Source organism: Nothobranchius furzeri, chromosome 8 (assembly GCF_043380555.1).
Source record: "Nothobranchius furzeri strain GRZ-AD chromosome 8, NfurGRZ-RIMD1, whole genome shotgun sequence".
In the NCBI taxonomy this organism is placed as follows: Eukaryota; Metazoa; Chordata; class Actinopteri; order Cyprinodontiformes; family Nothobranchiidae; genus Nothobranchius; species Nothobranchius furzeri.
Genome location: NC_091748.1, coordinates 79,773,906 through 79,787,632, shown reverse-complemented (window position 1 = coordinate 79,787,632; position 13,727 = coordinate 79,773,906). Strand labels below are relative to the sequence as shown.

Genomic DNA, 13,727 nt, shown 5'->3' with positions numbered 1-13,727 from the left:
TGACAGTTAGGAACAGATTAGTGCACCCAAATGACAAGATATCAGCACATAAATGTGGCGTCACATATGAAATCCCATTTCCATTTTTTTTTTCATTTATTTCATTTAATCAATCAAATAAGTTACATTAAAAAAATTCATGTTCACAAATAATCATAAATGAAAAGGAGCAGAAAGAAGTGTAGCGTAGATAATCTACACAACTGGGATTTAACGCTGTTTGCTATTCAGCTATGCTAAATTTTGAGAAAGATCAAACAATTTGGCTTATGAACTTATATTTACATAGATATCCCCGGATATTTATATAATCGATAGAAGTTCATACACCAACTCGCTTGGTCTATGTTAAATCCAAAGATGAATATTTTATTTAAGAGATTTAATTAATAGCAAAAGTTTATTTATTAAATCAGAAGATTTAAAGAAATTTTTGCTCGTTCAATGACCAAATATACACCACTCTTGTGTTTCATTTCAAAGAAGAGTCAGGTTTAAAAAGTTAAGAATTTATTACTAACAATTTAAAAGACAACTTATAACAGCTTTGATATTAAAACTTGGTATTAAAGCAACCTGTGTCTGGATGAGACCAAAATGAAATGTGTGTGTTTGGATGTGTGAATGAAAGGTCTCAGAAAGGTTTCTATCAGAGAGAGAAACGCGTTCTGGGTGAAAGAGTTTGTTTTGCAGCTAACTAGAGGATTTCTTAAAGGAAACAGCATACAGACACAGTCTGTGTTCTACCTCACCGTTCAGACGACCCTCTGTGTAGATCCGGAGGTCAAGGGAGGATGTTGTCAGCCTCTGGGTACTCGGCCCGGTAGGGAAGACCTGAGTGGTACCGACTCTCTGGTCCAAGGGTTGCCGCAGGCCCACAGGTGTTGAGTTTGCATCTTAAATGAACTCTGAAGGAGTTTGCGTCAGCTGGTTGCAGATGACGTTTGTTGGAGCAATTCTATCGGCGTGACGGAACAGCTTAGTGGAGGCTTCGAGCGGCCGTCTTGATCCTCTGGGACTCTCGTGCCACGGAGAGATTTTGGTGAGCTTCGAACTGAACTAGAACTGAAGAGTTTAGGTTTTATTAAACCTCAGGAGACGCCCTCTCAGAGATGGAAAGCTTTGGTTGTTATGGAGCAAAGACATGTGAGGTGGTAACCTTTAACCCTGATGTCTGTGTTCTGCATGGTGTGTATAAATGCACATGACCTTCTTTACACTATTAAACATTACTGATTATCATAAATAATAATTATTATTAACCAAAGAATAATAATTCATTTCAGTAATTAAATACATTTAAATGGCCTGTATTTGATATAGCGCCTTCTAGAGTCCTGGAACCCCCCAAGGCGCTTTACAACACAACCAGTCATTCACCCATTCACACACACATTCACACACTGATGGGGATGAGCTATGATGTAGCCACAGCTGCCCTGGGGCGCACTGACAGAGGCGAGGCTGACGAGCACAGGCGCCACCGGTCCCTCCGACCACCACCAGCAGGCAACGTGGGTTAAGTGTCTTGCCCAAGGACACAACGACAACGACAGACTGAGCGGGGCTCGAACCTGCAACCTTCCGATTACGGGGCGAGCTCTTAACTCCTGTGCCACCGTCGCCCTACATAATGAACCATGATGATTATTTATGAACCTTGTAGTAGACAGTGAAAAGAGTTTATAAAAAATGATTCTTTTAAATCTTGAAGTGTCCTTCATCTTGTGGATGGAACAGAAGTCAGATTAAAGATGGTTTACAGCAGACTTTGTGTCTCCTGTGATGGATAATCTGTAGATAGAAGTACAGCTAGCACAGGTTGACCTAGCTGGGGAAGTGTGACCTTTGGGTCACAAATGAGGCCATTCATGTCGCTACAGAAGCAAAAACGTATAATATCTGCCCCCTTTTCACATCAAGACATTAGCTGTTCAACTCAAAGCCCGTCGTAGGCTTCACCACAGGCAGTAATCGTTAAATTCATAATTATTCTCGGAGAGAGACCAACTCTTATCTGCCCCTGGGAGCCCCGTAATGCATAGCGTCATTTCAACATGGGGGTGTCCGCGACACGGTTTATATGCAGGTAGCGGCGCTGCGGCTGCTTTATATAGCGACTCGTTGCATTCTCCCTCAACCCAAATCCTCGGATCACGCATTTTAGCTAAAACGCTAACGTTAGCTTGCCTTGCGTTGACTGTAGAGTTGTGGGTGATGGTCACGCAGATGTGTCATGAGATTTGAAGCGTTGCTGCCTTTCACAGACACTTTTTCTGCACGTGCTGCAAACAGGATAGCCGTCTTCTATCAGCTGTCCCTCGGCATTCTTCAGATATCCAAAAGATGCCCGTACTTCCCACTTTGTCTTCTTTGAGGGATAATAAATGTCCTGAGCGCTGCCGTCTCCTCCTTTGGCCATTATTTCAGCTTTAGCTTCAAGAAAGTTTTGGTTGTAAACAACAAAGTGCGCATGTGCCGCCGGCAACTTCAGCAGATGATACGGTGGCTGGTAAGGGTCACCGCGCCTACACCGCAGCCATGGTAATCCACCGAGATAATATAGTTTTAAAAACCAAGACGGTTATTATTATTGTCAACTTTTTTACTGTGGTTTACCGCTACACCGGTTACCGTGACAACCCTACAAGAAACAGATAAAAATGCAGTGAGTGGACAGATCGCTATAAGTAAAACAATAAAACTGGTTAGAAAGGTTCAAAGACGGATCATAAAAGTAGGTTTTTAGCCTTGCCTTTAAAACCGCAACAGAGGTGGAGGCCCTTATGCTGAGAGGAAGCTCGTTCCAAAGCTTAGGACCTGCCACCGCAAAGGCCCTATCACCACGTGTCTTTAGGCGCGCTCTTGGGACCGAGAGGAGCATGAGGTTCTCCGAGCAGAATGACTGTGCAGGGGTGTGTGGTTGAAGCAGACACCAAGTAAGGAGGGGCCAAACCATTTAACTTTTTAAAAACCAATAAGAGTATTTTAAAACAAATCCTTACACGCTCCATACACGCACAACTCTGCTAAATAATTTCTCATATGGTATTAAAACCTATAATAAATAAGATAAAAAGCTCCTGGTAAATGAAACTCATACACTTGCACCCACTAGAGGTGTGAATCTTCACTTGTCTTTCGATTCGATTACAATTATTGGGTCAACGATTCAATTCGATTCGATATCCCGATGCATCCCGATTATTTTATATTGATTTGTTTTCATCGATAAATAGAAGATGTCAGATAATTGCTTTTTATTTTTTCATCAAAAACCGTAATTGACACAACCTGCCATCCCTCAAAAGCTCTCCATTCACAACAGGTTAGGGCAAACATTTTAAACATTTAAGAAGATTTAACAAAGTAAAACATCTGTTTCCTGGTTCAACACCACGCCTCAGGCTGAGAAAAACACGCTTTGCAAAAACTCACAAAATCTAAAAAAGTACTGAAACCCTACAGGACACATCATGTAATAATAAAATACATAATGGGTTCATATGTGAGTGTTTAATGTCTCTGAGCAGCTCTAGAGTCAAATATTTATGCCACAGTTGAAGGGTGTCAGAAATAACACCAAATGAAATGTTTGACTTAATTTCATTTGAACCCAGTGGTTCGTTTCTGAAATGTTGGAGAATGAATCAAGTTCTGTTTGATGCAGAAAATAATAAAACATAAAACAAATTCTACACTCCAATAATATTTAAGATGTGTGTTTTATTCTTTCTGATAAGAACCCCAGCAGAAGGCTGTGGGCTGGATTAGGATTAAATTACCCAGCTGATGGATCTCCTTCACTAACCAGCTAACTACAAACCTTTCCACTAACCTGTCCTGTGTGACCCTCATGTCCATGCTGTCTCTGGAGGATAGGAGACAAGTCTCCTGTAACCTAAAATAGACCAAAGCTTCCTCCCAGCTTCTCTTTAAGCTGAATTTAACATCAGTTTATCATCATAAAACAAAAGAATAAAGTGGAACAAGAACTTCTATCTTCTATCTCTCTCTCCTTTTAATTTCTCCGTGTCCCTAAATAAAAGACGATCACGCTGCGTCCGCTGTCACTGACCCCGCCCCCTCCCCAAGACCGGATCTCCCTGCATTACAACAAGCAGTCTGACTGAGCGCTTCCAGGAGAAATAATAATTAAATTATGAAAATAACGCGTGTTTGGATCATCGGTTTGGAGGAGCGTCCTCCGATCGTCTCTCTTGTGTAAGCAGACAGTCTCTCTCTCTCTCTCTCTCTCTCTCTCTCAGTCGCTGATCGAGCGAGCGGAGCGCGCCGCATGACAACCCGCTCAATTAACTTAATTACGGCCCAAATCCAACAGAACCGGTCGGGCTGATTCGGTTCCGGTTTGGTCTCAGGTGACAACTCTAGGCTCAGCCCTGCAGTACCACATTAAGGCGGAGGTAAATGTGGAGGACGCTCAGTATTTGGATGCAGCGCTGGTGCCGCCGTTAAAAAAACAAAACTACATTCCACTATAATCGATTATGGCGTACTCTCCTACGATGCAGAATCGTTTATGTCCGCATCCCGATGCATCGATTATTTGATTATTTTCCTCAGCTCTATCACCCACCCCCACACACCCCTCCATACATGTACCTGTGCAGTTCACACTGGACTTTGCAGGATTTTTAAAGTGCTGGTGTCTCCTGCTCACAGTCCAGTTGTATTTAGCAGCCAAACAGCCTGAGGCAGAAAGCTGTTCAGTAGCCTCGTAATGGAGCATCTTATGCTGCGATAACGCTTCCGGGAGGGTAGAAGCTGAAAGAAGCAGTTCAGGGGATGTGTGAGGTCCTTCACAATGTTCAGAGCCCTGCCTCTGCAGTGGCTCAGGAACAGATCCTGGACAGAGGGCAGGGAGATTCCCATATCCCTTTCTGCTGATCTCACCACTCTCTGGAGGGCCCTTTTGTCTGTCATGTTGCAGCTGGAGAACCAAGTTGAGATTGCATAGGTCAGCACACTCTCCACTGCCCCCCTGTAGAATAAGGTCAGGATAGTGGTGTGAAGTGAGGCCTGTTTAAGCTTCCTTAGGAAGTACAGTCTCTGATGAGCTCACTTTACTAGATCCGAGGTGTTCTTTGCCCAGCTGAGGTTGTCAGAGATCTGTATGCCCAGGAACTTGATGTTCTCCACTCTTTCGACTTCACATTCATTTATGTAGAGGGGAGTGTGCTTTTTTTGGGGATTTCCAAAAGTCAACAGTCATTTCCTTGGACTTGTCCACATTGAGCTCCAGATTATTTGCTCTGCACCAGCTCTCAAACAGCTTGACCTCCTCTCTGTAACTGGATGAATCATTCCTGTGAATCAGACCCACAACTGTGGTGTCATCAGCAAATTTGACGATCAGATTGTTCTTATGTCTTGGCACACAGTTGTGGGTCAACAGAGTATAAAGCAGTGGGCTGAGCACACATCCCTGGGGGGCACCTGTGCTCAGCGTGATGGATTTGGAGGTCTTATTTCCAACACGAACTAAAAGCAGAACTAAAATGGACATAGAAAATCCTAGCATAAGAGTTCCTCTGCTTCAAGTGGGTGAGTACTGTGTGCAAGGTGAGGGATATAACATCCTCGGTGGAACGGTTTGAGCGGTAGGCAAGCTGTTGTGGATCCAGTGGAGCAGGTAAGCTGGATGTGATGAGTGGTTTGACTAACCGTTAAAAACATTTCATGACTGTAGAGGTCAGTGCTACAGGACGATAGTCATTTAGACAAGACACAACAGACTTCTTAGCCACAGGAACAATGACAGTCGTCTTGAAGCAGGATGGAACCTTGGACTGACAGAGAGAGATGTTAAAAATGTCTGTCTGGACATCCGCCTGCTCATCTGCACTTTCTTTAAGCGTCCGCCCCGGGATGCTGTCTGGGCCGTCCGCTTTCCTTGGGTTAACCCCTGCCAAGACATTCCTGGTGTTTGTTCAGCTGATGACCTCTGGGGGCCGACCAAGTGGGGGGAGGGATCTACTCTCCCCTCCTGGTGCTTCCCCCCTTTCTTCAAATCGGGCAAAGAACTTGTTGAGTCTGTCTGGGAGAGAAGCATCGCTGTCCTCAATTCCCTGCCTGTTCTTATACTATCAGTTGTTGATCCCCTTCCACATTTGCCTGGTGTTCCCTGTGCTGCAGACATTCTCCTGGCGTGCCATCTCTTTGCTGCCCTAATACCTGTAGAGAGCTCTGTTCTAGCTGAGCGAAGAGAAGCCTTGTCCCCTCCTCTAAAGGCAGTGTCTCTGGCCTGTAGCAACTGACGGACCTCTGCAGTCACCCAAGGTTTTTGGTTGTTTATGTTTATTTATTTAGCATATGCTTTTTATCCAAAGCGACTTACAATTTATAACCTATAGGGCATGTTGTGATCTGTGGGGGAAACCGGAGTACCCGGAGGAAACCCACGCATGCATGGGGAGAACACGCAACTCCACGCAGAAAGGCTGCAGCCGAGTTTCGAACCTGCAACCTTCGTGCTGCGAGGCAACAGTGCTAACCACTGCGCCACCATGCAGCCATGGTTGTTCTGTACTGTATGTGTTTTTAATACAGCAATGTCCCCTGTGCACTTTGCAATGTAGCTCATCACCGTTTCTGCATATTCCTCGATATTAGTGGGGTGCCCACCCTTGGATGCTGCTGTTTTATAAATCCCCCAATCAGTGCAACTAAAACAGTCCTGCAGCGCTCAGGCGGCCCCCTCGGGCCACACTCTGGTGTGTATCTGGGTTGCCCTGGCCCTCCTCAGCTTGAGTTTATATGCTGAAACAAGCAACACAGATTTATGATCTGACAGGCCGAGATGGGGTTGAACATTCTGCTGTGGTGCAGGTAAAACCAGGTGGCCGTAACCAGATGTAGGTTGGCTGGGCAAACTCCCACGAGCCCTCAAGGACCACGTTTCCCACGGCCAGGACGAAAACCTCATCGCTCCTCCTGGATCTCATGTCATTTACCCATGTCCAATTTGGACACACGCACGCACGCACGCACGCACGCACACACACACACACACACACACACACACACACACACACTGGGACGTTTGAAGCTCCTAACAACATTTAATAGACTCAAAGATTCGTGTCCGGATGTAACTAAATGCCGTTCCTCCTCCTGTAAGGCTACGGCTCCGAGGCTGTGGAACGCTCCTCCTCTCTCTCTCTTTGTTGTGTTGATTCCTTTTGTGTGTTTAAAGGTTTTTTTAACTTTGCTTTTCAAAATTCCTTTGACCTGATTTTATTTCTTGCCTTTTTTCATTGTGTGTTAGTTGTGATGTATTTGACTCTGGTTTATTTTAGCACTTTGACTTTTATCTGGGAAAGAAGAATAAATGTGACGTACTTTTGTCCGGGCGGGCGGCGATATTTTACGTTTTTGGTTCCAACTGAAATCTGTGTTGTTGGAGGAGTCAGACCAGTGGATTAACTGCAGTGGTTAATTATCAAACCAGTTGCAGAACCTGTCTGATTCTGGTCCAAATGCAGATCAGAACCATCTAGTGGACAGGTTGGAGAAAGCTGCTGTGTCAATCCCGTGAGGAGATGGGTGGTTCTGAAAACCGGACGGTTCTTTGTCCTCCACAGAAGACTACGCCATCCTTCATCCTCTGAGATCTAACTTTGGACCGAGCCACTGCTCAGAGATCATCAGAACCGGTCCCCATACTGGAGCTCCACTGGTACCGGCTCATCTCACGGCTTTTATGGTTCTTCTCTGCAGGTTCTGGAGGATGACATGCGGGATCAAGGTCGAGGCATCCATGTGATTGTCCTCAACCAGGCTACGGTGAGAAGCTTCAGTTTTGTGGATGGGTCAGAGGTGCTGATGTTTCCGATCAGAACCCAGCTGAAGGCTTTGAACTTCTCTCTCTCAGGGTCATGTGATGGCCAAGAGGATCTTCGACACCTACTCCCCCCACGAAGACGAAGCTATGATCCTCTTCCTCAACATGGTGACTCAGGGCCGGATCCTCATCTTCACCATAAAGGTGTGGTCCGTGGTTTTTGTGGTTCTGGCGGGTCTTGGCCCGTTATGAACAGTAGAAATGATTTAAAGGGGCTGTATTGTAGAAAATCCACTTTTTACCATGTGACATTATTTCCTCATGAAAAACACCCCAAACCAGTTTGTGCTGATGTTTCCAACCCTTTACTGGTAAGCTGTTTAAAGTCTCAGGACTAATCGGTGGTTTAACTTGGGGATGTTCCGACTGATCGGCTGATTTCCGTGAAAAACATGTGCTCATCCGATTTCCGATCTACTCCTTTTAGAGCCGATAAACCAGCCGATCACACACTCAGACCCTGTGTGTAGGTGCAGCATCACATCTCCCTCACCTGCACGCGCGCAGCAGCAAAAGTCTTACTCCATCTGTGAGTGATGTAAACATGCGGGGGAGGCGCGGCAAAATGCACGGTGGCTTTAATCGGACTATGGAAGACAAACTGCTTGGAGAGAGTTTTTGTTACTAACCTGCAGAAATAAAAAGGCAGTCGGAGCAGTTAGATGCAGCTGCACGAACCAACATGCGTCTGCATGAGCGTGTCAGGGACTCGCATACACCAGCCAGGAGAGAGCTGATGCTTAAACCAGCCAGGAAAGAGCTGATGCATAAACCAGCCAGGAGAGAGCTGATGCTTAAACTAGCCAGGAGAGAGCTGATGCATGCACCAGCCAGGAGAGAGCTGATGCATGCACCAGCCAGGAGAGAGCTGATGCATGCACCCGCCAGGAAAGAGCTGATGCATAAACCAGCCAGGAGAGAGCTGATGCTTAAACCAGCCAGGAGAGAGCTGATGCATAAACCAGCCAGGAGAGAGCTGATGCATGCACCAGCCAGGAGAGAGCTGATGCATGCACCAGCCAGGAGAGAGCTGATGCATAAACCAGCCAGGAGAGAGCTGATGCTTAAACCAGCCAGGAGAGAGCTGATGCTTAAACTAGCCAGGAGAGAGCTGATGCATAAACCAGCCAGGAGAGAGCTGATGCATGCACCAGCCAGGAGAGAGCTGATGCATGCACCAGCCAGGAGAGAGCTGATGCATAAACCAGCCAGGAGAGAGCTGATGCATGCACCAGCCAGGAGAGAGCTGATGCATGCACCAGCCAGGAGAGAGCTGATGCATAAACCAGCCAGGAGAGAGCTGATGCTTAAACCAGCCAGGAGAGAGCTGATGCTTAAACCAGCCAGGAGAGAGCTGATGCATAAACCAGCCAGGAGAGAGCTGATGCATAAACCAGCCAGGAGAGAGCTGATGCTTAAACCAGCCAGGAGAGAGCTGATGCATAAACCAGCCAGGAGAGAGCTGATGCATGCACCCGCCAGGGGAGAGCTGATGCTTAAACCAGCCAGGGGAGAGCTGATGCTTAAACCAGCCAGGAGAGAGCTGATGCATAAACCAGCCAGGAGAGAGCTGATGCATGCACCAGCCAGGAGAGAGCTGATGCATGCACCCGCCAGGGGAGAGCTGATGCTTAAACCAGCCAGGGGAGAGCTGATGCTTAAACCAGCCAGGAGAGAGCTGGTGCATGCACCAGCCAGGAGAGAGCTGATGCATAAACCAGCCAGGGGAGAGCTGATGCTTAAACCAGCCAGGGGAGAGCTGATGCTTAAACCAGCCAGGAGAGAGCTGATGCATGCACCAGCCAGGAGAGAGCTGATGCTTAAACCAGCCAGGAGAGAGCTGATGCATGCACCAGCCAGGAGAGAGCTGATGCATAAACCAGCCAGGAGAGAGCTGATGCTTAAACCAGCCAGGGGAGAGCTGATGCCTAAACCAGCCAGGAGAGAGCTGATGCTTTGCTTGACGTCTTAATTTATAACTTTTTTTTCTGTTCTTAAAAGAGGGTTCCAGCCAGTACTAGAAATGACGTAACAAAGGAACCCAAAGTCAGGACCTGACTACAGACGTGTACACAAAAACCTCTACAGACACAACCGGATCAACTTAAATAGTGGCTGGTCAGACCACTGCCAACACACCAGGGTGGGGAGACTTCAGTTAACAAAGAACATAAACTTCCCCTAACAATTCATACGAATCAGTCCATTCTGTTTGAGTTACCTACAGTGAATACATATTCCTATCAGAACCCAACTATTTACAAAAGAGAATAACTACATACACAAACACAGGAATCTTCTCCCTTGAGAGTTGGTATGACCCAATGGTGCTGATTAGACCAAGTGGTCTGCTACAGCTGCTCCATCTCCAAGGCCACTGGCAACTCAAAGAAAAACATATTAAACAATCTTATAAACCCCTACAGACTAAAACAGGAGTACACTTTGCTTCCCTTCCCACTGCTGTAATATACAACTGTGTAAGGATTTAATTTACATCTATTTAATGAACCATGAGACATGAGATTCCATAGGAAATATGGAATCCACCTGATGGATCTGTAGGTACTGTTTAACCAGAAGATTGGACCTTTTTATTGCAGGGATTATGTAACACGTCGTTTTCACTCAGAGACAACAGAAGAGAGTCAAGTTGTAAAAGTTTAAAGATTTATTACTAAACATATTAAACTAGACTAACTTGAACACTAAATGTATGGTGTAACAGGTGAAGTGAGACGGAGAATGGTGTAGTGTGGAATGTTGTTCAGAACCAGCAAATCCGGAGAAACGGTTAGTTCTGGTGGGAGTGAAGGTGATGTCTTCACGCTAAGCTTTCATTTGGAGATTCATAAACACATAAGACGCCATTCTGCCGGCCTTCGTACCCTTTCAGTAGTCCCCGTTAAATCAGGAATGTCGAGGTCCAGCTTGACCCTCTCTGGAACCGATGCCGGTAGGAAAAGCAGCGGTTGCCGACGAGACCAGTCTTGAGATATTTCCGGGTACAAAGACAGGCTGTCCAAAATAACTCCTATTTAATATAAAATGACGTATCAAAACGGTAAGACCATCAGGTCCTGTGTCTACCTTTTGGCCACTTTAAACTTAGCCACCGGTAGAGAGTTAGGCCCCACTGGCCAATTACATAATGTTGTCCAGCTGCGTCAACTTGGGACGAAATCAGCCGAGCGGGTGGAGGAGGAAGTACTCGTAAAGATGGCGGGTTAGCGTTGGTTATACCTGCCTGGTAAGAACCTTTGTCGCTTCGTGGTCAGCCCTGCTGATCTGAGTTCAGCTCAACAGAAAGCAGAGAAAACGGATGAACCTCCAACCTGATCTTACTGTTGTCAACAAAACACTCTTCAGGTCTTCAGTACTGGAGCTTCTACGAGTGAACGGAAACATCAGAAATGAATCGGTGATCAGTGAGAAATTCTGTTTTTACGTTTCTCACTTCAGTTTAAACTGTTTATAATTTAGTGTTTTCTTCACATTTAGCGTGTATTTGATTTAAAATGCCTTCAAACTGATTGATTTTAGGTGAATTTTTGTGTCGCGTTGTTCAGAAAAAGAATCAAAACATAAAAAATATTTGAAAGGTTGTGTAACTTTCAAAATGAGGTTTGAACATTAAATGCTTTTTAAATGATGTTCTTTAATTTTTACAAGTGTTTGTTGACCTTTTGAGGTAAACAGAAGAGAAGAAAACATCAGATCTTAGGCCACACGGCCCATTTCTGGTCTGGGCTGTGTTTGGATCAGGTGATGATGGGGCGGGTCTCTGTCCTACAGGATGAAGGAACGTTCCACCTGAAGGACGCAGCCAAGAACCTGCTGAAGACTCTGGGCAGTCAGATGTCCCTGGGCCTCAGCTGGAGGGACATGTGGACCCTAGTGGTGAAGAAAGGAGGTCTGACGGTTCCCAAGCATCAGCTGATGATCTGGTTCTGGTCTTGGGTTCTGATCAATGTTCTTGTTTTTGTTCAGGTCTGGTTTATGGAGAGAAAGGCTCAAAGTCTCCAGCTCTGTCCACCTGGGGTGACCCAGTTCTGCTAAAGACTGAGGTCCAGCTAACTGCAGCTGAAGGTATGGTTCTGCTTGCACACATCGAGAACCGGGTTTGGGTCGGGAGGAATGTTCTTTGCTCTTCCTGCATTTGTCCCAAAGTGGCTTTAGATTGATGGGATCTCTGCAGACGTTTCTAGTTCTGGTGTCTCAGGTCTGTACCTCCAACAGAACCAGGAGTTTTAAGTGAGTTGGTACACACTTTTACCTCACAACATGCTAGGACTTTTGCTATCGTACGGGGCGTACCGGCAGTTTATCTGGTCTTCTGTCCTTCATAATCTCCGAAATCAATGAAAACAATCTCTGTCTTCATGTAAACAGCAGCTGTCCACAGTCCATCTCGGCTGGTAGGCCAGAGCTGTGGCAAGACTTCAGTGTGCCCGCTCATGTTTATGTTTATTCACTTAGCTGATGTTTTTATCCAAAGCGACGTACAGTTTATAACCTATAGGGCATGTTGTGATCAGTGGGGGAAACCGGAGTACCCGGAGGAAACCCACGCATGCATGGGGAGAACACGCAACTCCACGCAGAAAGGCCGCAGCCGAGTTTTGAACCTGCAACCTTCGTGCTGCGAGGCAACAGTGCTAACCACTGCGCCACCATGCAGCTTAGTGTGGGGCCTGCTATAGAGTCTCTGATGCAACAACTAGGGATGAGCCGTATACTCGTTTCAGACGAGTATCCGGTACGGATAAAGCATTTTTGACGAGTACGAGCATGAAACGAGTAAAACTCGTAAACAGGGTCCGAAATAAAATGTTTGACTCACCGGCCAAGTTGGCTGGTAGATGATGAAAATCCACCGGCCAAGCATATCTTTTACCGGCCAAAATCCTAAATGATTTAGATCGACCTAAAGCATGTAATTCTATATTATGTTGATTCCAGACAGAGTGACAAAATGATTAAAACATCAATTAATAAGAAAAACTGTTTTGTCATTTTACTGATTATTTATTTTTTAGAGATGTTTTTGTGAACTCTTTAATTGAAATCTAGTCAGACTCCGTGCTTTCTCTGACAGCCATTAGCGCCGAGACCGTGGGCGTCACCAGTAGAGACTCGGATTGAGGCCGGGACATGGATGTGCAGGCAGCATGGCATTTGCTGTTTTCATGTTCTCGAACAGTCTCAAGCTTCATTTCTTATCTCCTATGACACACGAGTTGTTACAGTTCTTCTCTCGAGCGTGCTGGCGGCAGACGGTGCAGCTCATTAGCGCAGATTCTGGTTCATGATGTAGCCATTGTCTCACGACTCCGCCGTCTCCAGTTCGCCACTTTTCACAAAATCTTCTGGTCGCCACTGGTCCTGGTGGTTTTTCTTCCAGTTCGACGAGTTTTCCTTTGGAAGGCTGGCTGACTCCAGTTAAAAACCGCCACATTTCACCGCTAGTTTTAACACGAAGCTAACTGCTAACTTGATAAACTGATTGAATGGGATAGGTGGAAATGACGTTGGATGCGGCGTTCACGTTTCGCGTACGTTTGTGTACGTTGCATGCAGGCGGGAGGAGGATCAGACATCCATGGAAGATGACTGATGAACATAACTCATTTGGTGCAAACATTTACTCGCCAGGTGGCAGATAGAGCTCAAAAATGTACTCGCCAAATGGAGCAATTTGCTCGCATTTGGCGAGTGGCGAGTGTTAATTTCAGACCCTGCTCGTGAATATCTGTAATCGTGCTGAAGGAAAATCCTCATTGGGTAACAGACTGCCTTCACGCTCTGTGATTGGCCAGTCACATAGAGCGCCCGCCCCTCCCTACACACAAAAACTCTGCAG

At 45.9% G+C, this 13,727-nt stretch overlaps 1 protein-coding gene across 2 annotated transcripts in view; it reads left to right on the top strand.

Moving 5' to 3' along the window:
• The window catches only part of pomgnt1 (protein O-linked mannose N-acetylglucosaminyltransferase 1 (beta 1,2-)), a 33,492-nt gene that overhangs the window by 8,876 nt on the left and 10,889 nt on the right, over nucleotides 1-13,727 (top strand). For both annotated transcript variants that reach the window (XM_015940571.3, XM_054734480.2), the window contains exons 5-8: nucleotides 7,741-7,806; nucleotides 7,895-8,008; nucleotides 11,660-11,777; nucleotides 11,855-11,953. In XM_015940571.3, coding sequence (XP_015796057.1) covers nucleotides 7,741-7,806; nucleotides 7,895-8,008; nucleotides 11,660-11,777; nucleotides 11,855-11,953 — 397 coding nt within the window. The remainder of the gene's footprint in view (nucleotides 1-7,740; nucleotides 7,807-7,894; nucleotides 8,009-11,659; nucleotides 11,778-11,854; nucleotides 11,954-13,727) is intronic.